At 40.0% G+C, this 26,188-nt stretch overlaps 1 protein-coding gene across 1 annotated transcript in view; it reads right to left on the bottom strand.

The window, feature by feature from the left end:
* Positions 1-1,907: 1,907 nt before the first annotated feature.
* Positions 1,908-26,188, bottom strand: part of LOC140241197 (polycystin-1-like protein 2) — a 126,055-nt gene continuing 101,774 nt past the window's right edge. The window contains exons 16-22 of the mRNA XM_072320957.1: positions 24,012-24,242; positions 22,591-22,874; positions 18,077-19,142; positions 14,766-15,156; positions 13,091-13,350; positions 8,470-8,611; positions 1,908-8,097 (exon numbers count right to left, since the gene is read on the bottom strand). Coding sequence (XP_072177058.1) covers positions 6,872-8,097; positions 8,470-8,611; positions 13,091-13,350; positions 14,766-15,156; positions 18,077-19,142; positions 22,591-22,874; positions 24,012-24,242 — 3,600 coding nt within the window. The 3' untranslated portion in view covers positions 1,908-6,871. The remainder of the gene's footprint in view (positions 8,098-8,469; positions 8,612-13,090; positions 13,351-14,765; positions 15,157-18,076; positions 19,143-22,590; positions 22,875-24,011; positions 24,243-26,188) is intronic.

The raw sequence follows: 26,188 nt of genomic DNA, 5'->3' as shown, positions 1-26,188 counted from the left end.
TTTGGTGATCATCCTCCAGTCTCAAGTCGAATGTCCCACAATGTGACTTTCAGTATTATACTGACATTTCTTGTGAAATTTAGTACATATCTAATCACCATACTTGTTAAGTATATTTTCCATTCCACACATCAACCACGTATTGTCCAATCTTCAGTGAATTTGGAGAGCGCAGTGCAATGATAACATAGCTTAATACATGATAAGCTCACAGATATGTGAGGTAGACATGCTGCTAACATGGCCTGTTCTAGCCCATATTAACCGTATTCATAATTACAGACCAATTTCCTTTTAGGCCAGGGTGAAGAATAGAGTCAAACCTTTAAAGTTCATAATGTTGCTGGGATGACAGGACCATGTATCTCAGATTTTGGTGAAAACGACCTTTTTTGGATTAATGGTTAGATAATCATTTAGGTGATGTCCTGTCCAAATTCTAGCTGTCTTACCCCAAAGATGAACCCACCATGGCTGCATGTCAAAGGAAAGGCTATGCCATTTTATACAGAGCTTTGGCCGCCATTTGTTTTTGCTCTCCTGAACATTTGACATTTTGTAGATATCAGGTAGATAACAGGGAATTACTGTGTGATACATATAAATCACAGGGTAGGAATATGGTAAATCACAGGAGTGACTGGCCATGCTTCCTTAGAATGTTGTAAATGTGAGAATATCATGCATCCAGAGGTAGGGAAGTCTATGTTGATGGTGAGTGTGTGCATGTATTTGTGCATGTATTTGTGTATATGTGTGTGTGTGTGTGGGGGGGGGGGGGGGCATTTATTACCTTTGTTGCATAACAATTACTGGGGGAACGTGATATCCACATAACATCATGAAACTATTTATAGCTGTATAGGTGTACATGTACACTAAGTAAAAAAAGAAAGTAAACACTATTTCGAATTCATATTTTTCATAGAAGATTTTGATGAAAACCAGTGTATTATATACCATATTAAAGATAATTTGAGTGGCTATCAAGCTAGTTGGTTAATGCAAAAGGAAATTCTACACACGAGTGAACACATTCATTTTTATCCTCCAAGGCACAAAAGTAAAAATTGCAAAAACTGACATGTCATTCATATAAATACTGTACGTATAAGAGTATACGTACGCCCCATGTTATGCACAAGAAAGGCCGGCCGTTGGCATGGCAGCCCGAACTAGAAGTTGTTTACAGGATTGACAGTGCGTATAGTAGCGCGTGACGCACTTATAACAACTGATTGAGTGTGCACTGCTAGTTTAAACATTGTGACATAAGTGACTTTACGCTTTTTTGCACGGCAGGCCGGCCCGTGCATGTTAGTAAGAAATTAATGCACGCACACGTGACTCATTTCAGCGCTTCCAATTGGCCACATTCTTGAACCCATTTTATAATAGATAATACATCAACTTTTAGCCAAGTATTGTATGAGAAATATAAACTTGAAAAAGTGTTTACTTTCTTTTCTTTTTCGCTGAGTGTATATGTTGATGTAAGCCAGGATACAAACGACAGAGCCTTTTTATTAAGTGCTGGAAATGCAGTAACATAAATAATAAGACCAACTCATCACTTTGAACTGATCAACATTAATGTCAAATGAACCTGCGGTATCAAAACTCTCATAATACTTGTCTGAACTTTCCAATTATGACACTATCTACCTTTTATCTTAATAAACGCATAACCCAAACCACTCAACCATTGCTTTGGCACTTTTTTACAAGCATTGATGAAATACCATTGAGAGTGTTGGCTACTACAGAAAAATAATGAAAGTACAGTATGAGTTTAGCTCTTCATCCTACTTTGCCCCAAACCAATTTAAACATGAGACTTCAGACTTTGACCTGGACTCATCTTTCCCATATTACGTGTACAAAACCAGTCAGTTGCAAGCTGCATAAAAAGGTCATAACATCATGTTTATTTCAGACTTGCAAAGGGAAATATTGTACAGTGTATGTACAAGAATCATGTACATTGGAGGCACGAAAACAAACAAACTTCCGAAAACAACTGTACACAACCAAACTACTTTAAACATGACCATTTCAGCAAACGGTTTATATCATTAAACTTGAATTTCAGTGGTGTACAAAATAAAAAATCAATATATTCACCCACTGAGAACAAAACATAAATCGTAGATTAAGACTTCATTTCCAAATACATATACAGTAAACCTCGCATGAGTCGAAGCTCTCGGGACTGACAAAAATGCGTCGACTTAAGTGAAATTCGACTCTCGCGAGAGTCGATTTTTTTTTCGACTCACAGTTATGTACATGTATTATAGTACATTTGCATGCACGTGTGTGTGTGTGTGTGTGTGTGTGCGTGCGTGTGTGCGTTTGCATTCAAATTTGTCTGTTCTTGAAGATAATGTTCTTATTTTGTTCTAAATTGAACATGGAATTTGTATCAATACTAGTAGTTAAACGTAGTTCTGAGAAAGTCTACGCTAATGTGGCAATGTGCATGTGCTATGTCTATGGTGCAACATAGGTATAGCCATCTCTGTCAACCTACCCTGAGACAAACACTCTCCCAGGCCCATCCCACCTCCATTGAACAAAACTATACAGCCAGCCGGGCACGCACAAACAAGCTCCGCCCATAGTACTTGGCCTGTCACTAAAGTATTAAAGCAGCGATTGGTTGACCAAGGAGTTCTGGCTTGATATGGATAAAGTATGGATGTGCTGTACAGTGTATATGGATCGATGTGCTGTGTGTATACATGTATACATGTGTATGTATTCGACATGCGTGCAGAGCGGTACGGTGAGTGTGCATGCTTACCTGCAGCAGGCCAGGGACGGGGTTCTGCGATATGCCGATTTTTTTGTTCTCCTCTAAATGTAATGAGAATGCCAGACAAATCTTCTTCGGCTCAAGTGATGTAAACTACGTGTATTTTGTACAAAAGGGACTGAATGTTTTACTTCGACACAGCCGAAATTCGACTCTTGTACTTCGACTTATCCAAATATTTCTTAGAGAAAATACATAGGGAAAAATCGGGACTTTTTATTTTACTTCGAGTTAAGTGATTTTCGACTCACTCGACGTCGACTTATCCGAGGTTTACTGTAGTACATTTGCTTCCACTTATGATCAGTTAATTTCAGTTGATCTAACACAAGAGAAACAAGGAAAAGTAGAAATTACGCGGTGCGTAACATATGTCCCCGCCGGAAGTAGCATTTTGTAACAAAATGTGCAATATAGGTAAAAAATCAAGGTCAAAGGTCAAAGAAGTCAAAGGTCAAAATTCTGTGCAGAAGTTTTGAAGCCCTCACCTAGTGCCATCACATAAAGCAAATGGAATCGAAATTGGGTTAGAAATGACGAAGGAGTAGCATTTTGTAGCCAATGTACAATATAGGTCAAAAATTAAGGTCAAAGGTCAAAGAAGACAAAGGTCAAAATTCTGTGTAGAAGTTTTGAAGCCCTCACCTAGTGCTATCACATAAAGCAAACGGAATCGAAATCGGGTTAGAAATGGCGAAGGAGTAGCATTCTGTAGCAAAATGCACAATATAGGTCAAAAATCAAGGTCAAAGGTCAAAGAAGTCAAAGGTCAAAATTCTGTGTAGAAGTTTTGAAGCCCTCAACTAGTGCCATCATATAAAGCAAACGGAATTGAAATCGGGTTAAAAATGGCAAAGGAGTAGCATTTCGTAGCAAAATGTACAATATAGGTCAAAAATCAAGGTCAAAGGTCAAAGAAGTCAAAGGTCAAAATTCTGTGTAGAAGTTTTGAAGCCCTCGCCTAGTGCCATCACATAAAGCAAACGGAATCGAAATCGGGTTAGAAATGGCGAAGGAGTAGCATTTTGTAGCAAAATGTACAATATAGGTCAAAGGTCAAGGTCAAAGGTCACGACTGAAATTCTGTGTAGAAGTTTCAAAGCTCCCATGTAGTGCTATCATATAAAGCAAACAGAATCAAAATTGGCTCATAAATGACAGAGAAGTAGCAAATTGAAGATTTTGATCACACACGGACGCACACACGGACACACGGACGGACGGACGGACGGACACACGGACGGACGGACGGACGGACACACGGACACACACACGTACGGAGCCCGTTTCATAGTCCCCTGCTCGAACTCGTTCGGCGGGGACAACAAAAAAGATGAACAGTGAAAGTGTAAGCAGGATTAGATGAAAAATGAAAAAGTTTTGGAGGCATGTGTTGTCAGAAACTACTGTGATATTGGTTACAAGCATCGATCACCCTAAGATGAGGTGACGACATGTGTATCTCCTTAAAACTCATGGTTTGCACATACAGTAGGTATCTTTACTCTTATACTTATGAGCAATTAATGTACACTTAGTTCACTACAGACATGGCACACACACATGAAGACACAGTTCAGCATGTTTGTTTGTTTGTTTGTTTTTGTTGTAAAGAATTCAACTCTTTCAACAGGAAAACAAAAACATGCATTAAAAGACAGATGGTCCATCTCGATTCCATCTATTCACTTTCTAATCAGTTATTGTGACAAACATTCAAACAATTAGTATTTTTTTCATACACACACCATTTTGAACATCTCCTAAAAAAAGATCAAATGCCAAATAAGTCGAGGCAAATTTGATACAACATGCGAAAGGCAAAGTTTGTTTCAGTCAAATCATTTTCTTTAGTCTCTAGTGGGTCTGGCGCTCACCTGTGTGAGTATTGCAAGTTCATTTTCCATGCATTCTTGCTGAATATTACCTATTAAAAAAAAATACATAGCAAATTAGGGGGGCTTTGGCGGCCTCTAGCAGCATTGTGTCCACTTTTCAATCATTCTATCACAATGCTGATAATTCCTGCCAAGTTTGTAGACAATTGTCTGTGTATTAAAAAAAACAACAACATAGAAATCAAAATGTGAAAACTTGACTTTACTTGACCTTTTTTGATCTGGCATGATCAAAACTGGAAAGTCCAATTTTGTACACCTTAACTAAAGATTCTCTAATTTGGAAGCTTTGGGGGTCCTGGCTGGGATTGGGGATGGGGGAAGGGTGCCACAGTGCCCATCATACAAACAGTTATTCTATACAACACCCTAGTTAAGTCTGGAGAAATTGGAAATGCCATACATGTCCAAATTTAGCCCAAATTTGGTCCCCACTCGGTCATATTAGGGGAAGATGATAACATAATCTCTACATTTAACATTATCAGTCTTCCAAACAAAGTTTCTGGATTCTGCTGGACAACTCTCAGGAAATTTTCTGCAGAAAAATGCATGTTTGCAATGTTTCTTGTGGATGGATAACCAAACTGTTTAAGAGAGTAAATATTTGAGAATTTCAACATTTTCACTTGACCTTTGATCCTTGCTCTTTCACCCCCATCGTTGACACAACTGTTAATTCCTTAGAATTACTAACGGGTATCATCTATTATCATGACAATACTCTGGGCTATTTTCAAAATATTGGGAAAAATGTGATATTTTAACATTTTTCACTTGCCTCTGACCCCAGGTCCAAAATCGTTCTGTACAGAGTCATTGTGCAGTAATATGCATGTATATACCTTCTTTGATTAAGTTTATGCACTGACCTTTCATCTTTGACTTTTGACCTCATGACCCCCAAATTCCCAAGAGAATGATTGTAAGGCAGTATGCGTATGCAATGAGTTTCATGAATATGCCTCGAGCCATTTCTGAGATATGGAGAAAAAAGTAAAATTTTAACATTTTCACTTGACCTTTGACCCCAAAGCCCAAAACTTTCCCTAGAGAATCTTTATCTGGTAATTAAATATAATTATGTGCAGGGGTGGATCCAGGAATTCCGTAAAGAGGGGGTGCCTTTACAAAATTAAAGGGGGGAACACATGCCCCCCTTATTTTTTCTGTTTATTTCTTGTTTTAACAAAGAATAAAAAATAAAGGGGGGAGGGCGCGCCCGGTGCGCACCCTTCTGGATCCGCCACTGATATGTACACTAAATTTCAAGAAAATACCTTCAGGCATTACAAATATAGAGTGGAAATAGTTGGATTTTAAGAATTTGACCTTGACATTTGACCTCGAGCATGTGCAACAAAAAGTTGATAGGGACGACTTCGTCCACTCATACACACATCTGCCAAGTTTCATTAAACATTATTTTAGTTATGCTATCCGCAAAACTTATTATGGACGGAAGGACGTACAGACGCTACAACAGATGGAAGTACGGACAGACAACCCGAAAACGTTATGCCTCTCGCGAGCTTTCATGGCAGAGGAATAATTAGAGGAAGATTTATGAGTAGCTGGTGGAAGACTGTATAGAAGATGAGATTGCTTCAACAAATGCACATGCAAAATTTTAAACCGAACTCTCTTCTTTGCTCATCTGATTCTAATCAAACTGTCCTTGTTCTTTTGGACTCCACTCTACTGAAGTAAACTTGAACGGTAGATTTTATCTTTTATTGCAGTGTTAATGCACTGCACCATGTATACGTCTTGCAATTATTGTAGTACATGTGTCACAGAACACTTCAAGCTGAAAGAAATTGACAGGCATTGGCTGACATAGCTCACAATAGGCCATAACACATCTCATAATGGGAGAGGATGAAACTGCAAGAATTTTTCAAGTATTCCTTTAGAAATCATATATGCATTGAATATCCCATCCCTATCACAAAAGGGATAAAATGCTATTAAAGATAGGATATATTCACTCAAATCAAGGCAAAAAATATATGTTTATATTATACAATTACTGTAGCAACAGCCATGGAAATGCCATGTTGTTTACATCTCATGTTGAAAATCACTAATAACAGCTCAAGCAAAGAGTGAAAGGCACTGTCACACAACCCTTAGGTTTTTAATACTGAAGGGATTAATGGTAATCATTTCTCTTCACTCGTTTGATGGAGAGCACAGAGAAAACCCAATCCACTAGTGCAGAGATCACATCCCTATAGTCCTCGTAGGTGGTTAGAGTTCTGGCATCACGAAATGCATACAAGATGAGCAGGATGAAGAAGTTGAAAACGAGGAAAACTAAAACAAATGTCATGAGAGTGAAGTAGATAGGACCCAGCTTTGGGTGGTACTCACTGACATCCATGAATTCCTCATAGCCACCCTCTAGGAAGAGGAAGATGGTCTGGAAGGAAAACGATATGTCTTTGAAGTCCATCACCTGAGAACCAAAAGCTATGCAGAATAGTATTGAAAATCCATACAGGAAGACGAAGAGGACAAGGAGAAAGATGAAAAACTGTGAGGAGATGCAGGAAAAGGTGGTGTGCACGGTCAGGATACTGCTGTTGAAGCGCAGGATCTTGGCACATCGGAATGTGTTGATGAACACAAGGAGACCAACAGTGCACATGAAGGAGTGATTTACATGTGCTGCATAGTGAAAGGATATGAATTCTGTAGGACTCCTTCTGTAAGTGTCCATGGCCTGAGCAACTGCAAGTGCCCATACACAGTATAGAGTAGCAGCTGTAATGAAAGAGATTATGGTAAGCAGATTCAGGATATTCCAGAATTGGAAGTAATCCATCTTTTTACACTTCAGCTTTTTGTACTCCAATCTAATCAGTGCTACAATTACAAAGATATAGGTACACTGAAGTGCAAGGTTCACCTTGTCAATGACTGTTTCAATGCTAAACATGCGGAAAGACTCAAATTGGCTAGATGTTACCACATTGCCCATCATTGAAGCCTCAAAGAGAACTGTGCAAATGCAGAGTAATCCTGCATCAGGACTAAAGACTGTCCACTCAATGAAAACAGCACGTGTGTATTCATCCAGCCATCTTTCATTCTCCAGCTTCTGCAGAGAACCTAATGAGCTGCGAGCAGTGGCACCCAGTACCTCAATGTATCCACCACGGGAGTACTGCCCCTCAGTGCCCGTTAGGTAGCTTCCTTCAGACCTGCTCTGTGGAACAAATGCCCATGGATTGTCACTTGGGTCAGTGTTGATGTCTGGTACTACTGCTGACCAAGACATGTTGTATGTCTTCTTGTCCATTTTCTTCAATGATGTCAGAATTCCAGTGCAGTTCTTGACAGCAATATCTGTTGGTGATGGCACTGAGCAAGAACCTAGAATATGAACAAAAATGGCTAACTATATAAAGACCACAGCAAGAAACATTGCTTATGGATATTTTACAGATAACTCATTATATTGGTTAAAGGTAGCTGCAGATTATTATTAAGGGCCATTTGCTTATTCAACTAATATTATAACACGATAGAACAGGCTTTTACACTTATGTTTTTTCTAACAGTACACATGAAAATATCAGAAAAAACTTTACAAATTACTGAGCAATTGAATTAAACCTATAATTTGTGTCATGCTAGCCTGATAAACTTAAAAAGTGAATAAGTAAAAAGATTACAAGGTTCTGTATTCCACAAACTCCAGCTTAATTATGCATTTTGAACTGAACTGACCGTGTCTCTCCTTACCTTTTTTCATTCTAACTTGACGTACTCTGGCACGCCCCACACGGAATGTTCTATTGTCTTCTAAATATCCACTTGCTTCTCCATACAGTGCTGGAATGAAGGATTCCTTCAAGTAGCCATAGACATCATGTATTGCCACAACCTGTCCAGTAGAAAGGATATACCTGTGTTGATTCTGTAATTCTTACTCTTACAAAGGTTTTTATGGACTATTGTTGCTCAGTTCGTTCGTTCAGATAACAAGCTTTAATAATGGGAACTTGTGACTACTGTGTTTATTGTTGATTGTTGTTGTTTGTCCTTTGGTATCAATGAGGACCATGATTTCTTTCTTCTTCTTCTTCTTTTCTTTTCTTTTTTTGTTGATTGGCCCAGGTGTTCAAAGGTGGCTGTTAAGTCCAATATGAGTAGAGAACTGTCGGCCGCAGATTCCTCACTTTGGGCCAGTGGGTGGTTGGTTGGATTATCTGGCTGCTCTTGTTTTCAGTGCTACCCCTTTTGTTTTCAACTGTGGTTTTGCGATGCTGTTTGGCTGACTTGGCACCACTGCTAAACAGACTGTGCCATAGTGGTCCATCTATAAGGCAAGGTCCTCTCAAGTTCCAACAGGAATTTTGAAGATCTTCAGGTTGGCCTTCATTTTATCTTTGAAGCAGAGCTTCAGAAGTCCAACTTAACAGCCGGGGCTTCCCTTTTGCTAGTTCACCGTACAAAAGGACCTTGGGGATGCGTTGGTCATCAATGCACAGGACATGTCCAGTCCATCTTGCCTGTGCCTTTCTAAGGAGGATGTGAATGTTGGGCATATTGGCATGGGTGAGGATCTCTGTGTCGGGAATGTAATCCTGCCATCTGATCTTCATTAGCATGCGGAGACAGGTTGTGTGGAAGTGGTTCAGCTTTCGGGCATGTCTGCTGTATATGGTCCTGGTTTCACAGGCATAGAGAAGGGTAGTGATGACTACTGCCTGGTAGACATTGAGCTTTAAGCTTATATAGTGCTAAGGGTGATACCCCTTCACTCCCAGACATTTTGTTGGAGCCTCCCAAAGGCATTGCTGTCCTTGGAGATTATACACTTAACTTCCTATCTGACGTGACAGGGTGCTGCCTAGGTATGTGAACTTGTCAACATTATTGAGCAATGTGCCATTTCCTGTGATGCTGGGTTTCTGGTACGGCTTGCCAGGGCAGCTAGGTTGATACATGACTTCGGTTTTCTTGGTGTTGATGGTGAGGCCAAAGTTGATGTAAGACCCAGATAACCTGTCAGTGGTTGCTTGCATTGCCCGTTCACTGGAGGCATAGCACAATCACCGGCAAAAAGAAATCTCTGATGACTGTCTCTTTCACCAATGTTACTGCCAGCAGTAGGTGCTGGTTGAAGAGCTTATTACCATCAGTCCTGTATCCGACAGCTATTCCTTCCTCACATCAGTCATGAAAGGCATCAATGAGCATATGGCAGGAAACATGATCCTGAAGAGTGTTGGCGCTAGTACGCAGCCCTGCTTGACACCATTTGTCACTGTAAAGGCCTCGATATTTCACCATCAACCTGTACATGGGTCATCATGGACCTGGTGTATCATAGTGATGAAGTGCTCTGGATATCCAAACTTGGTCAAGATTTTCCATAAGCCCTCACTACTAACTGCATCAAATGCCTTTGTAAGATCAACAAAGGTGGTGTAGAGGTCCCTGTTCTGTTCTTTGCACTTCTCTTGGAAGCTGTCTTGCTACAAAGATGTCTGCTGTGCCACTGTCCGCATGGAATCCACACTGACTTTCGGGAAGGTGTTCCTGTTCAAGGTGCTGGATGAGGCAGTTGAGCAGGGCTCTGGCAATAATTGATAATGCTCTGATAATTGTCATAGGACTGGCAGTTACCTTTCCTTTTGTAAAGCAGTACAATGGAAGCATCCTTGAAGTCCTTGGGTATGACGGCCAGCTGCCACATGGAATGGAAAATGTCTACAGCTTTCAGGTGAGGACAGGGCCTCCAGACTTGGTACACTTCTACATGGATGGGACAGTTGACTGATGGCCTTCTGAGCTTCCTCGAAGGTGGGTGATGTGTGAAGTCCCTGGTTGACTGGGGTCTGTGGAAGGCGTTGGATATCTTCATCATTAAATATAGAATGGTCAATTTAAGACAGTCTCTAAGTGTGCGCAGCCCAGTGCTCCATGATAAGTCATCATAGAAGCACTTACAGTCTTTCCTGTCCACAAAAGCCTGAATTTCCTCAACTTTTAGATACTGAGCCATTTGTTCTGCATCACAAGAAGCTTGGTCTGAACTTCCCTGTGGATGCTGGAGAAGGCCACCTTCTTAGGGACTGATGAGGGGTCACTTATTAGAACGGTTCTGTGAGGACGGTGCTTTTCAGCCAGGAGGGATAATATTTGCTCATCATTCTTGTCAAACCAGTCTTGACTTCTTTGCTTTGGAGGGTCCAGATGCTCAAGAGGGTTGAGTACACTACCAGCCTGAGGGCAGACCAGTCATCCTGCACAGGAGAGCTCCCTCGCTGGAGGTCTTCCAGTTTTCTTTTGAGGTTGCTGATAAGACCATCCACAACCATGTCCTGCTTAAGTTTGAAGACGTTTAGCTTCTTGTAGATCATATTTCCCTGAGGCCCTCTCTTTGGCAGGATCATAAGCTTTACCTTGGATACAATGAAGTGGTGGTCTGTCCTGCAGTCACCTCCACACATGGTACTGGCGACCTTCACATCCTGCCTGTCCTTCCTCCTGGTGATGACATAATATAAATAGATTAGATGCCAGTGTCTGGAGCACTGGTGCATCCAGGATGTTCTGTTGCGGGTAGGTAGATGGAAAAAGTTGTTGGTGATGAGAAGGTTGTGCATGGTGTACAGCTTTAGAAGCAGCAGACCATTAGTGTTGCAGTTCCCCACACCATGAGGCCCGACCACTCCATTCCAGGTTTCATGGTCTGTGCCATCAACTCTGGTGCTGAGATCGCCAAGCAGGATTACTTTCTCAGACTTAGGCACTGCTGATAAGAGGATGTTGAGGTCTTCATAAAACTTGTCCTTTACCTCTTCAGGACTTGTCATTGTTGGTGCATATGCACTGACGATTGTTCCACCCTTGTTTTGACCTAGAGGGAGTTGGAATAATTAAATGGCCATATGCATTAGCACCCTTTGGCAGGCTGGAAAGCTTGGACAAGATGTGACTGCAAAACCAACTTCTTACTGTAAAATCAACTCCTTCCTCTCTGCATTGAATTCCTTCTCACTGCAACCAATTCAGAAAAAGGTGTAGTTTCCTCCTTGTTCAGAGATCTGACCTACCCATGCAGGTAGGAGCATTTCGCTGAGGGCTGCGATGTCCATATTATAACGGGCCAGTTCTCTAGCCACAAGTACTGTGCGTTGTTCAGGTCTGTCAGCCTTGGAATTGTCCATTAAGGTTCGCATGTCCCATGTGCCGAGAATGAGTGGTGTCACCTTGGTTTTCTTATTATATGTTGTTTGACCGTATGTGTTGGAATTCCCTCCAGCTGCAGCCAGCTGGTCGGGTTGGTTGGGTTTAGGCAGGCTATGTTTGAGGTACCTATTCTGGCCCAATCCTCTTGCTGTGGAGGCGAGCAGAGCGATCCTAAAGAGGGCTGCTTGTTCGTTCAGGGGGCTGCTGAATTCCACTGCTGCCTCGGGCCAGTAGGAGACGACCATATAGCCTGAGCTGCCCGTGTGCAAGGTTTGTAGCTGCAGCTCCAGTGTAATCTGCACTTGCTGGTTCACTACTCTCCCATTGCCACAGGACTTTTTGAATTCATGGCTTAATTTTGCGCTGCTGAGTTGATTTAGGTGAGGAAGAGGCATGCAATATCATCAGCCTCACCCTCGTTTCCTGGCTCATCTGGATCCAGCGGCAGGACTGAGTCAAGATGACTTGGGATGAACTGGTATGCAGGAGCTGCCAGAATGTTGACAGAGTTTATCCGCAGACCTTATCGGGCTTCACTCCGTGTTGTGATTACTGTATACACCATATATTTAGGGAGTCTAAATTTTCACAAATCGGGACTTCCTGTCGATATCAAGAGTGGTTAAATTCGCGATTGTGGAGTACACTTACAGTAACTGAATGGAGAAATGTGTGTGTGCATGTCATAGTCCAGTAAGGATTAGAGTCAATATTTTCATGTGTTTTCAAACTCGCGAATAGCACCCCACTTGCAGAATTCGCGAATAAAATATTTCGAAATATTCGGTATATACAGCATTCTTTCTTAACGTCATTTTCGGTGATTCCTATAGTGTTAGAGGTCATGTACACTTGTGCACAGTAACACTACAAAGGGCACCTGCAATGCCTGTGTCACTGGTCACATGTGTACTCAAAAGCTGATAGGCAAAACTTTGTCCACTCATACATATTGCTGTTGGGGCGACAAGACGTCATACGTGTATTTAAAAAATGACAAATGTTCAGGAGAGCAAAAATACATGGCAGACAAAGCACAAAATAAATGGGATTGCCGTTCGTTTGACATGCCATGATGTACATATTTCATGAATTGTACAAGAACCATCAATACATTACGATTGCAATGCAAGTACTACAGGAAAGAGGGAAAAAAATTTACATCATCAATGCCATCAGTGAAGAGGTCTGTCATGGCTTGGTTCAACATGAAGCTATTTTGGTCCATCTGGAGGTGGGCTACCTCCAGTGCCAGGATCACAAGGACAACTTGTCCCACAACTTCCTTCAGCATTTTGCACATCTTAACCTCTGCCTTGCGTCGTTTCTGGGCATGGCGCACAGACTCCTGTGCAGGTGGATGGTAGTAGTTTGCAATCCTTTCTCCCTTGATGTGCCTGGTGTCAGCAGCCTTGTAAATTCCTGGAATGTTGGAAACATATCTCTATGGCAGAAATGTTCTGTAAATGTGTTGTATCACCTCATTCAGGGCTCGATTAACTTTCTGCTCTGGTGGCCCATTTACACCACTAAAATCTTTGAATCTGAAATATTGAGAGGCCAAAAGAAGGAATGTAGTGACCCAAAATAAAAGAAAACATATGAATCCATTTTGAATTTTAGCTGCCATGTCAGGCCAACAAAGGATGGCATTTTTAGAAATCTTGTGGCCCTACATTAATTTTTTGCGGCCCGTAGCTACCTGGCCACTGCCAAAGTCAAGCCCTGCCTTATATCCTGAGGACTGGTAATTTACTCTCGCCATAAGGGACCATAACAGCCACTGTGAAATGCTTTATGTGAAAGAGACAAAAACAGGAGGTGCAACATTCTCGTGCTCACCCAAGCAGCGTACTTTGCCTTCATGGCACTCATGGCACCTTTGGCAAGCTATTTCAAAAATTTTGAAATTCAGAGACTGCGTAAGCACTGGACTGTGAGTGACTGCAAAAGTTCACTTGAACCATTTGGCTCAGGTGATCGAGCTAAAAGACAAACATATTGTATGCCTTCCTCAACAATTCAATTCAATTTCATGAGACAAAAGCCAGTACGATAATTTGCATTTGTGGCAGTGATTGTCTCTCCTAGCAGCTGACATCCAATCAAATTGAGTGCATTCAGCTGTGAAACAGATAGGGACAATTTGTCTCTTTTATTTTCTTAGGATGAAATGCTGGGAGAGAAAGTTTTGTTTTCTTTTTTTTTTTGTGATAGAATTATTTGCCTATTAGTCATCCCCCTGTAATCCTACAAATTACTGTAAAAACAGAAGTTTTAATGAGAGATTTTTAAAATCATTTTTTATTTATTTATCTTTTTTTTTTTTGCGGTCAGCTGGGAAATTATTTTGCATGTTTCTAATTTTGTGGAATTTTAAGACAATTGAGCAAGCACGTCACTGCCACAACAGTTACAGGCTTTAGGAAGTGCATAACACAATAAATGGTAATTGGTCCATATTATGACAGTATTTTCACTTGATGCTTTAGGACTAGCAAACACAATTTTGCACTTAGTTTCATGTCACTCAAAATGCACACAAATTTCCAGTTTGGCAATACATAGTCTTGAGTTGCATATCGACATGTAGCATACATAGCCAAAGTTTTTTGAAATGAAATGTAGATTTTCCACTATGCTATACACATAAGTGCAGAATTCATATGTAGCACATTATTTTGTCCCAGTTTTTAAACCCCATCATACACAGAGACCAATTCTAATCACAAATTTTACAGTTTCAGATTTCAGATACAATTTGTATGCAATTATCAAGTCTTCATGAAATCTAATGATTGTAAGGTATATCCAAAGAAGAGACAAAAGATTCATACCTTGAGATGTATCAGCAAAGAGTTCCACGCCAACATCATCATCTTCATGCTTCTTCCACACAACAGCAAAAAAGGCAGCAACAAGGATGACCTTTCCTGGTTGCAGGACAAAGATGCTTTGGATGAGGGCCACTGTAATGCTGACAAGCCAGTCAATGGAGGCCTGCCTGCCATAGCTTAGACCATACAGCACAATAAGATATGCACAGATGGCATTGACAACCACTACAAAGAACCATCCAATGTAGGTGAACCACCATGGCAAGCAGCCTTTCCCCTGACAGCAACTTTCCTGCCTGTCCTCTTGGTGGCTTGCATCTTTATTTGCATTGCCTTTGATGAAGTGATGCCATCCATGCAACTTGAGGGTCTCCTCCAGTTTGTGGGTGGCCTGTTGCATCCCCATTAATCAAAGACAAAGATCAGAATGTTTACAAGAATGTGGTTCAAATAAATAATTTTTGCATCAAGCTGTTTTATTGCAACTGATTGACAAACTGCCCTTGATCAACATAAATGCACACCAATTATTCAGTGTTTTGAGTAGAAGTCATGATAGAATTGTGGACATACACTGTACACACTCAAGTGAGATTTAAACCCATGACCTCCTGATTGTTTAGACAGTCTTAATATCCGCTAGAGTATGTTTACAGAGATGTAGGGCAATTTGTAAATCAGTCCCTAGGATATTGTTACCTGGTAAGTCATCATTTGTTTGTTAAATGCAGATCAGCAGTTGGGATATTACAAATTTCATTCGTACAGCGGGCAGACAAACTGAAAAAAACTCATACCTCATCCTGAATTTTATCTGTTAATTGATGGTCAGGTATGGAGAGCAAGACCCAATTGCTAGCAACAGACCTTATCAATACCACAAGAATAAGATAAGCTCATCTGTATTGGAAATTCAACTGAAATTGGTGTTAAACTTTTGACAGCTGACAATTCCGGAGGTAAATATGTGATATTGAGATCAAAAGTTTAACTCCAATTTCACAGGATAGGAGAAATTTGAATATTCCAAGTGCATAACTTTTAGGTAAATGCGTGCCCTGCGTTGGTAAAAAAGTAGGGAACGACTGCATAACAAGTTCTTTTTGTTACACCATAAAGTCAAACCAGATCAAGAAGTCTTGTTAATCTGGAGGTTCAGAGTTGTCAAATTCAAAGGGTTTAATGAAAAAATATCTTCTATTGAAGCATGGCATCTGTCATGACAGAGGTCTGTGCTCTCTAAGAACTTGTCATACACATTTTGATGTCATGAATTAGCAGTATAAAAAAGAGAGACTGTAGGCATTATTACACTGCTTGAAGAAGTCACTACCTTAGAGAAATTTGTTTTCTGTTTTAATCAATATTGGATAATTGTTCAAACTTCAAAATATCTTATGATGGTGACAGAAATTAAGTCAAAATCCATTGCATATTAGTGTTACCTTCCTTTTTCAGGTCAAGTATTCAGTGGCGGATGCAGAGGGGGGTGCACCAGGCACGCGCCCCCTATTTTTTGTTAAATCAAAAGAAAAAAAGAAGAAAAGATATGGGGGGGGGGGGGGGTGTGCACCCCCTTTAGTTTTGTGAAGGTGCCTCCCCTGTACAGAATTCCTGGATCCACCCCTGGTATCAAGTCAATTCTCGCTATCGCCAATGACGTAAAAAGTACCCGGATGTTGATTTAAGCGTCATTTACAGTGCATTATGGGATAGTCCGGTAGCAAAATCACTTCCGTTCGTACGCGCGTGATACGTGACTAATGCTATTTACACACACAACATACCGTATTCTAGGTGTACTTCCTGTTTTCTCGACTTGAATTACAGCTTTAATATGATTTGAAATTACTCAATTGTTACGAAATTGCTGTTAATACGACTATTGGTTGTTGCTGTGAAGCTGCGTGTTGTTCGCACGACAATAAATGAAAAAAATCTGCAGAAATAGGACCCTTACTGGCGTGCGAGACGTGACGTGGCTGCGTGGGTTGGGTGAAGTTTGCGGGTGACTCCACAGCGCAGTACGTGCACGTGCGACTTACTAGTAGTGCTAGTGGTAGTAGCACTAGGTAGTAGGCCTAGTGCCTACGTACATTGTATGTACGTACTGTACTTACTTGGAAGAAGTTGCTTCGGAGACAGGATAAGTTCGAGATCACTGTTCGTTCCCGATTGTGTTCGCGACATTTCGACAGAGAACAAATTAAAAAAAAAAAGATGGGCATTCTATGACGATATCCAGGTGGGTGAATATTTTCCAGCATATTTTCAGCGTATGCAGAGATGACTGATCTGTGATGTGCACATCGATCGCATGATCAAGCAGTACGCTGTACCGGTATGTGACGTGTTAGCTTATGCGCTGCGTGCAGTGGTGCATGCTAATGCAAGGCCGGCCGCCGGCGGGGACTCGACTACAGTGTACGAGCATGACAGGCCTGGCCACTCGCTTGCTCGGGCGGTACAGCCGCCTACTGTACTACTAGTAGTATCCGTGGTCGGCGCGGCGCTATAAGTAAGGTACACGTACGCGCACGCTAGCGTTGTGCAAATTATGCTCCGCGCCGGAAGTGCCCTTGCTACCAAGTGCACTAAATCTTGACGAAAAAGCCACATCCAGGTACTTTTTACGTCATTGGCGATAGCGATCGAGAATTGCAGTGCACAATTGACTAGGATGTCCCTTTCTTCTCATGCCATGACTGTATTCCTGCCATATTACATTGCCACATAATATTCCCAGCTGCATATAAACATGTATAAAATGACATTTTAGCAAACTTTGAATGACCTTTTTTTTCTTGATGACAGCACATCTACAGCCCAGGTACCATATCTGTTTTAAGTATCAAGATTATCTACATGTACCATCAAGTTGTTGTTTTTTTTAACATTTAAAAATCAAATTTGGCTAGTGTACACAGACATATTGTCGCTGGGGTGACAAGACCTTGTATCTGCAATTCTGGTGAAAATGACTTTTTTCAATTAATGGTCAAATAATGGGTTAAGTGATACCCTGTCCAAATCCCAACTGTCTTACTCCAAAAATGAAGCCACCACGGCATGTAAAAGGAAAGGCTATCCCAAGTTCACTACAGTGCTTTGGCCGCCATGTTTTTTGGCTCTCCTGAACATTTGACATTTTGTAGATACGAGGTCTTGTCGCCCCAGCGATGATATGGAAATGACCCAACAATGAACAACAATGCCTCTGGCATCCGTCTGACATGGGGTCAAAACCCGAGGATTCATCTTTGAGATGAAGAAGAAGATTGAACATTCCCACAAAAACATTCAAGGCAAACCTTTTTTTGTTCTTCCTCACTAGAGAAGAAGCCTTGTGGAGCACTGCAGAGCTCTTCATACAACTGGCTGATCTGATGGTGGAGGTAATCTTCATGATGCATGTAGAAAGGCTGTCTGTTTTTACCCGGTTCCACTACAGGCTGTTCATGCTCTTTATTCTTTAGGTGCTCACTAACAGATGAAGAGTCCACCTTGGATGATGTACTCCCATCAGGACACTTATATCTGTTAGACAACTTAGCGACTAGGTCACCTTGAGAAAACTTCTCGCCTAAAACATTGCCATCCCTTTTCTGCTTGCAGCATGAGTTAATACAACAATACTTTTGGTGGACACTTCCAGACACACTCAAAGAAATGTCACTTGAGGAGACTAATTCAGACTTCCCATTTAAACTGTTTGCTAGAATGTGCTGCTGAGATCCTGAACATTTGTCGCTAGTACTGTGGGCATCATTGGAAGCTAAGTCTGTTTCTTCACAATTTCTGCTTTTGCGCTTCTTTGTGCAATTAGCAGGTCTACCTCCATCAACATTTTGAGGCACAATCTCCAGAGATTCGTCTGCTTTGTCCGAATGTCGAGGCCTTGCATTGCGAAAAATCTCCAGGATTAAAAGATTGCCTGGTAGGACCAGAAGTCCACTCTCAATGCCCACCAGGATGTCAAACCAGCTAAATCGAATTGTTCCAAACCCAATCTCCTGAGACATGTCAGGTGCGGATGAGTCATCCACCTGTGCATCATCTGGAGAGATATTGAAGAACATAATGCTGGCCAACATGGACATCATAAGGAGGGTAAAGCAGCATGTCACACGTTGCAGACGGGTAAAGTTGCTGTTGGGTGGTCGTGTAAAGATTGACACCCAGAGGTGATGGTCCTTCATATCTCGCAAAAGGCGGGTAATAAAGAGATGGTCAAACTGATGGAGATCTTCAGGCTTGGCAACGGGGAAGGTTTTATCCAGGACACCTTCACCAAGGTCCACTGCCAGCCATGTATGGCAAAGGAAGTACCAGAGTTGACGTGTCTGGAGGTCGTGTACAAGGATGCGGTTGATATGCCTATTTCAGATAAGTTAAGACACAGGTTACTATGCCAGTGCTTTCACAAGAGGAAATTCTCTTTGAGAAAATCAATGTGTTTGACTGCTGAATACTAATATCTTGCCCTGAAATTATATGAATTTTCTTGGGATATTTCCTAGTTTTACAAATATATATCCTGACAAGATGACTATAATTTAATGCACCTCTCTGTCACATGCATGAAATTCTCATGATAACAAGACATCTTTAATAACAAAGTCACATCTTTGTGTGTGATTGTGGGGGATGCAACAATTACACTGTATATGGAATGTCTCACCTTATTTAACTTACAGCAAGGTACATGTACAAGACGCAGTGATTATGAACACAAAATTTTTTGATTTGTGGAAATTTTCATTAATTTCACACTCCAGTGAATAAGCATGAAAATAGAAACATAAGACTATCTTTAATGGAGATACCAGTATTGATATATCTGCAAAAAAAGAAAAAAAAATCATCCTAGGAAATTTTAGAAAAGCGATTTTCACTTAAATTGGCCCACAGATTAATTGCTTGAAAGTTTCCTCTTTAACAGTGAGGTAAATACCTGTATGAATGTATTTCAGCAAATTTTTAGTTCACCTGGCAGTTGCTTTGGTAAGCTTTTAAAACATGATGAAATATTGTTGTGAATTGGAGCTCTTCACCACATATAAACATGTAAGGTTCACCAGGTTAAATAACAATGTTGGGAGATGTCAGTGAAAGGAACTTGCCCATTTATGACGCTGAAACAACAAAAAATGAAAAAAAGTAACATCTTTGCAGCAAATTTATGTTGAGATATTGCTGATTTATGTCTGCAATACAGGCATGAAATCAAATTGCAATTTACTATTTTAAGAGTGTCCAAATGCAATACACTTTAAAAGGTCGTTTTGCTTTGATCTTGACCTGGAGAGAATTTTTTAAACGTTTACCATTAGTAGACCTTTTCAGCCACTCCTGGGCTTCCATATGAGGGCCACCTGGACTGCAATGTTACAGTTTGGTATAAAATATCTGAACTTTAAAAAGTGTTCATTTTTCTTTTTTTTTAGTGTATTTCAACAACCTACAGTACATGTAGCTTGTTATCCCTTATCCCTGAGAATCTTTCTTACTAGGTTGTGGTTAAAATCTTGGATATTATACAAGATGGCAATACTATCTACTGAACAGCTGGGCTTTGTATCCCTTTCTTGTAAAAATGATTCCTACCAAGTGCATTAACTCTTTATGCACCACGTTCGCAGGCCTGACTCAGTCGACGGTGTGCCGAGTTCGCATATTTTGCTCAAAGGCACAAGCCCATGCATACCGATCAATAAATCATCAAATGCCACTTGACAATCAAAGCATCCCTTGCAATTCTGTCCTCTCACATGAAGCTTTCATTATGTGGTGATGGAATATTAGGTGATGTTCCCTGTTGGATTTTTGTGTAAAATCGTCATTGTTTTATGTGCAAAAGTCATGCTTGTACATTACTAAAGCTACTGGTCATTTGAAAGAAAAATAATCATGAATTTATGAATTTGTAATCAAATTTATGTCACAGCAAAGCTTGGGATTTTCTCTATGACCTTGCTCTTTACATGTCAAGCATAACAAAAAATAACTAGAAATGTCGCTTTGGCGACTGGTATGCCTCCGCCATAATGCATGATTTTCCCAATAGGTCTAGATAGTACATGTGGACACTGTGTGATTACATTTTCAAAAAATTGGCAAAATAATGGAATGACAAGTTTGTCACAAATGTGTTGAATGTTCACCTTCCTTGACCTAGGTTTAATTGGATGAATAGGAGAGCATGTATCTAGGGATTTAAGGACTTTAACTCGACTTTGACCCATTCATACATTTAGGCATTGAGTAATTTTCAAGGTACAGGTGTGGAGAAAAAGTGCAATTTCTGAATTGAATAGTAAATTGTTACCATTTTCATCTGGCCCTTGACCCTAAAATTCATAAGATAATTACTTTCAGGTAGAACATGCATAATATGTACTAAGTTTCAGGGTAACTTGAGCCACTTCCGAGATATGGAGGAAAAAGTTAGTTCAGCACTTTCACTTGATCTTTGACCTTTTGACCTTTGAGGCAAAAAGAAAAAAAAAAACTTTTCAGAGAATTTCTATTAGGTTACACACGCATACACCAAGTGTAAAAAAATAACCCTGTTGGCATTGCATAAATATGAGGGTAATAGTAAAATTTTGAAGTCTTGCACTTGACCTTTGACCCCTGACCTTTGACCCCATGAACCCTACATTCTCTAGATAATCACTTCCAGTCAGTACATGTATATACTATGTTCCATGAAGATACCTTGAACAATTTTCGAAGGTACGGAGAAAAAAAAAGAAGTTTTAATATTTTTACTTGACCTTTTGACCTTTGACCTATTACCTCATGACCCAAACTTTCACCAGAGAATCTTAATTGGGTAATACATGTATACACTAAGTTCCAAGAAAATCTCTTCAGGCATTCAATAGATATGGTGGAAATAGTGAAATTTTATGTATTTTACCCTGACCTTTTGACCTTTGACCTTTGACCTCATGACCCAAACTTTCACCAGAGAATCTTAATTGGGTAATACATGCATACACTAAGTTTCAAGAAAATATCTTCAGGCATTCAATAGATATGGTGGAAATAGTGAAATTTTATGTATTTGACCTTGACCTTTTGACCTTTGACCTTGACCATGTGCACCCAAAAGTTGATAGGCACAACTTCACCCCCTAATACACATACATGCCAAGTTTCATTAGGATACCTCTACAGGTTTCGATAGTTACCTTGTCCACAAAATTCATTACGGACGGACGGAAGGACGGACGGACGGACGGACGGACGGAAGGACGGATGGACGGACAACCCGAAAACATAATGCCTCCGGCACCACTTCGTGGCGGAGGCATAAAAAGTTAAAATCCATTTGAACAAAGCAAAACAATATGTTTTCCCAAAGCATGCCTGCAGATACAAGGAATAACGTGGCACACAGGGGGTTTACACTGTGGCGCACGAAGAGTTAAGTTTTGGTCATGGCTTTTAAAACAGCTACATACATGTATGTATATACGGCTGAACAAATTCATAACAACCATTAGGCTCCACTCCAATCTAGCCACCACTGCCACTATCATGAATAACTTATATTCTTTACCCCTAAGGATTATCTACATGCAATTGGCATGTTTGTTATATTGCTTTGTTGTATTACAGAGCATATCATGTTGTTACATGTCTGTGGTCTACAGAGGTATCTGTTACTTCAATCTCATGTTTGTCATTCTGCCTCTGAAGAAGTGTCTGCTAGGATCGACAGCTCAGGCCTCTTCTGACTAAACCTTTCTTACCTTTTAAAAACAGAGTTCATGCAAAGTTTGGGTATGAAATCAGACAGAAGAATTAAGTGTACCATTCAGGGCTCTTGCCAGAGTTGTTATGCCACACTCTCAGAGCAGTGAGATCTCCAAGGGAGCCATGAGTTGTCAGCAGAAAGGAGTCAGTGCCACCTCGATTCAGAATCTTGTGGCTCCCCTCTGCTGACAGCACATGAGGATCACTAGAACTAGAGGTGCCATAGAGCGTAATGGTAGCCACAGCAGAGGTTCCTGCTCCCCGCCGCATTCCAGTGAATATGGTCACATGGTACTTGTATTGAGCAGCAGGGTTGTTATCCCCAAGGAAAATAACACGGGCCTATGCAGCCAGAGAAATAGACAAGAATCTTCATTACAACATATCAAGGAAGAAAGAGTGACCCTGCATCACAAGAGTGTGATTATCAGATAAGGGATTTTTGTTGTTAAAATTGTGGTAGAGGTTAGCGGCTTTAGAATGATATAAAACACACGATCAATCAAAAGTGGATTTCTTAATCCACCAATTTGTAGATAATGGAAAACATGATCACTTATTACTTTGTGTTTTAAATGTACTGAAAAAGTGGAAATTTTCATGGTGTTGAAATTTTCACGCATTTTGCGCAACCACAAACTAGGGCAAAAATAAAAGCATGTGAATATTTTTGCTTGTCTTATGTTCCAGTATTTGATGTCTTGATTCCGCAGAATTAAAAGTATGCGAAACTCTCACCCTGCCGAGCACAAAAAAAAAAATAGTCGCACAAAAATATCCACTTTTACAGTATATAGTTCAGCCCTTCTTAACCATATTGATCAAGTCAACTGATTTTTACCCTAACTTTCTCCGCTCAAAGGAAATGTTTTCAATTCATTCCAATCCACCACACAAAACATCAATATTGGACTTCCTTAATAGAAAATAGCATTGTGATTAAACTTTGGTCACCATTCGCTTTAACCTCTGAGTTTTTATATCTGTCATTCAATGCAAATAACTGTATATGTTTTATCCTTCTTACCAGATAGTATTACATAGTATCTAAAAAGTAATAGCTTAAATTAAGTCTTGAGAATTACATTATTGTTTTTGTTACACAAGTTCAGTAAACTTTTACCTTGACCATTGACCACTATCATTTCATGGAAATGATTGCTTATACGTGTACATTTACATCCTTCATGCCAAATTATCATTACCAATGACTGCTCCTAGACGACTAACAGCTGCATTCTTAGGGCATACATATAGGCAAAAATAACGTGGTTTGTAGACTGGAAATACTGATATTGTTGAGACAAAAGATCCTTACAACAACATGTTGCCATTTGGTTGGACAAGAAGCTATTTAATACAACATGTAAATGACTTAATTGTATTATGACAATTGTGTCTCTGTTCATTACTGATCTTCATTAGTTTCAATACTATCTATTTAACTTTGTTAAAACAGCTACGTAACATGCAACATACCTCTTCCACTTCTTTTCTATCGCGACGTCTTGCCCACACTCCAGAGAAGATGTACAAACCAAAGAGGGTTGCCACAGTTATGACTGTTACTGGATTCTCCAATATTTTGGTGAAGAGAACAGCATCCTTGATAAAATCAATTCTATTTGGCAGAACAACCAAGCCAGCTGCAAAATGTGACAAGTGGTTGCATTGGCAGTGTGTCAGGCTGCGAGATGTCATGGGTCCCACCTGGGAATGTATGAGAACAAAACGACAGATTGTTGAATGTCTGCGTTATCATACATTGCTAAGAAGTTTTTTTTTTTTTTTTTTTTTTTTTTTCAGGCCACCTATTCATGGCACACTGATTATAACCTCATGTGTTCAGTACATGAAAGTGTGTTTCCTTCGCAGTGTTCACTATGACACCAAGAGTGGAGATGATGACTTTATTTGTGTGAACAAGAAATTTTGAAGCTTTAAGATGCAGAACTTTTTGATCAATTTAGAGTTAGGCATCTTCTAATATTTTTGTTATTTCTTTATCATTTACGTAAAGATTTGACATTGCGCAGAATTTACAGCAGTGTTTCTGTCTGCATAGGAGAAATCACTGATGGGGAGTTACAGTTTGTACATCATAAAACTATCTTGGAGTACGTCATTACTAAACATTACTTTTCAATAAGAATGTAGAGACAGCATACTCAGTGGGTGTAATGTTCAATTCAACATGACAGTACATGTATCATGTTTGTATACTGTATCAAACATATTTATATATTTCAGACTTTCCAGAATGGAGGGTTGAGTTTATTCAAAGCAATTCCAAAAAATAAATAGACAAAATTAACAGAACTTTATTTCTAAAAAGTCTTTCAACAGAACATCAGCCAAAGAAAGTAATCAAGTCATGAGTGATATCATATCTTTACAAATCAAGAGACCAACTAACCTCAGGTTCACCTGTGCATCACACTTTGCCTTCATGGTACATGCTCCACCTGAGGCAAGCTATTTAAAAGATCTTGAGATTCAGACTTTATTGCAGGCCCTTTGTGCATCACCTCCTACCCTGGGGAGCACCACCATTACAATATGTACAAACTATAATAATGATGATTCTTGCTACATATCACACACAACTTAAATACAGCTTAAATACGCTACAGGTCAATACTGTGGTGGTGGTGGTGGTGGTGGTGGTGGTGGTGGTGGAGGGACATATCACATCCCCTCTACCACCCTCTCAATTGCAGGATTTTTAGCTGTAAACGGGCCTCCAAACGTCTGTTTAAAAATCCAAAATTCGCTGGCATCCAGCATACAATATCCAAATAGTTGGCGTGGTAAACCCCTCATAAGCAAGATCTGGAAGAACTTTCTTGGCTAGGAACTCAACCCATATATAGTTTCAAGCCCAGCATTCCATATGATTTACTAACAGGTCAATTTATCCTATCCTCCAGAAGAAGTCTAGCAACAGATAGACTTGCCTAAAAAAACCAGTTACGACTCATCACCTGACATACTTTGTTGACACCGTAAGTATGACCTAACAGTCTTGACATACTTTGACAAAATGACTGCTTGCACACACAAAAGTTACAGTCAGAATGGGAACTCCCTTTTGTGGATACATCATGACTATTTGGGGAAACAAAGATGTCTAGAGCATTCTCTAGTCTATTTTGAATTGATGAAAGTTCTTATTCATCCAGGTAACGCTTCATAAAGGTACAAAATTATATCATTATATTTGGGCTTACAGTTTTAAATTCCAAGGACAGTTTTACATCCAAAGGTGGACGATCAGATGAGTTGATGAAACATCGAAGATCAGCTCTGAAATCATCCTCTGAATTTAAGACAGTAAGTCCAGATGCAATTATTAAATTTTGTACCTTTACACAGCCTATTTTGTCACCAAATATTTGTAGTGTATTCTCTACTCGCCTAGCATAATCTAGAATATTCTAAATCACTGTAGCAACAACTTCTAAAAAGTCTTTTGACAAAGAATCAAATACCAGCTCTCTACAAAATCTAAATACTACAAATCAGTGTATGACATGCAATCATCACACTGCCAAATTTGGTCAACATCCAGCCCCTGGTTTTCCAGAATGAGATAAAAATGTCAAAAATCATGAAAATTTGTTTATTTGGGGATTTGATTCAGCCATGTCATAGGG

This window comes from Diadema setosum, chromosome 17 (assembly GCF_964275005.1).
Source record: "Diadema setosum chromosome 17, eeDiaSeto1, whole genome shotgun sequence".
Lineage (NCBI taxonomy): Eukaryota > Metazoa > Echinodermata > Echinoidea > Diadematoida > Diadematidae > Diadema > Diadema setosum.
The sequence above is the reverse complement of the archived record's forward strand: the minus strand, read 5'-3'. Positions and strand labels throughout refer to the sequence as shown.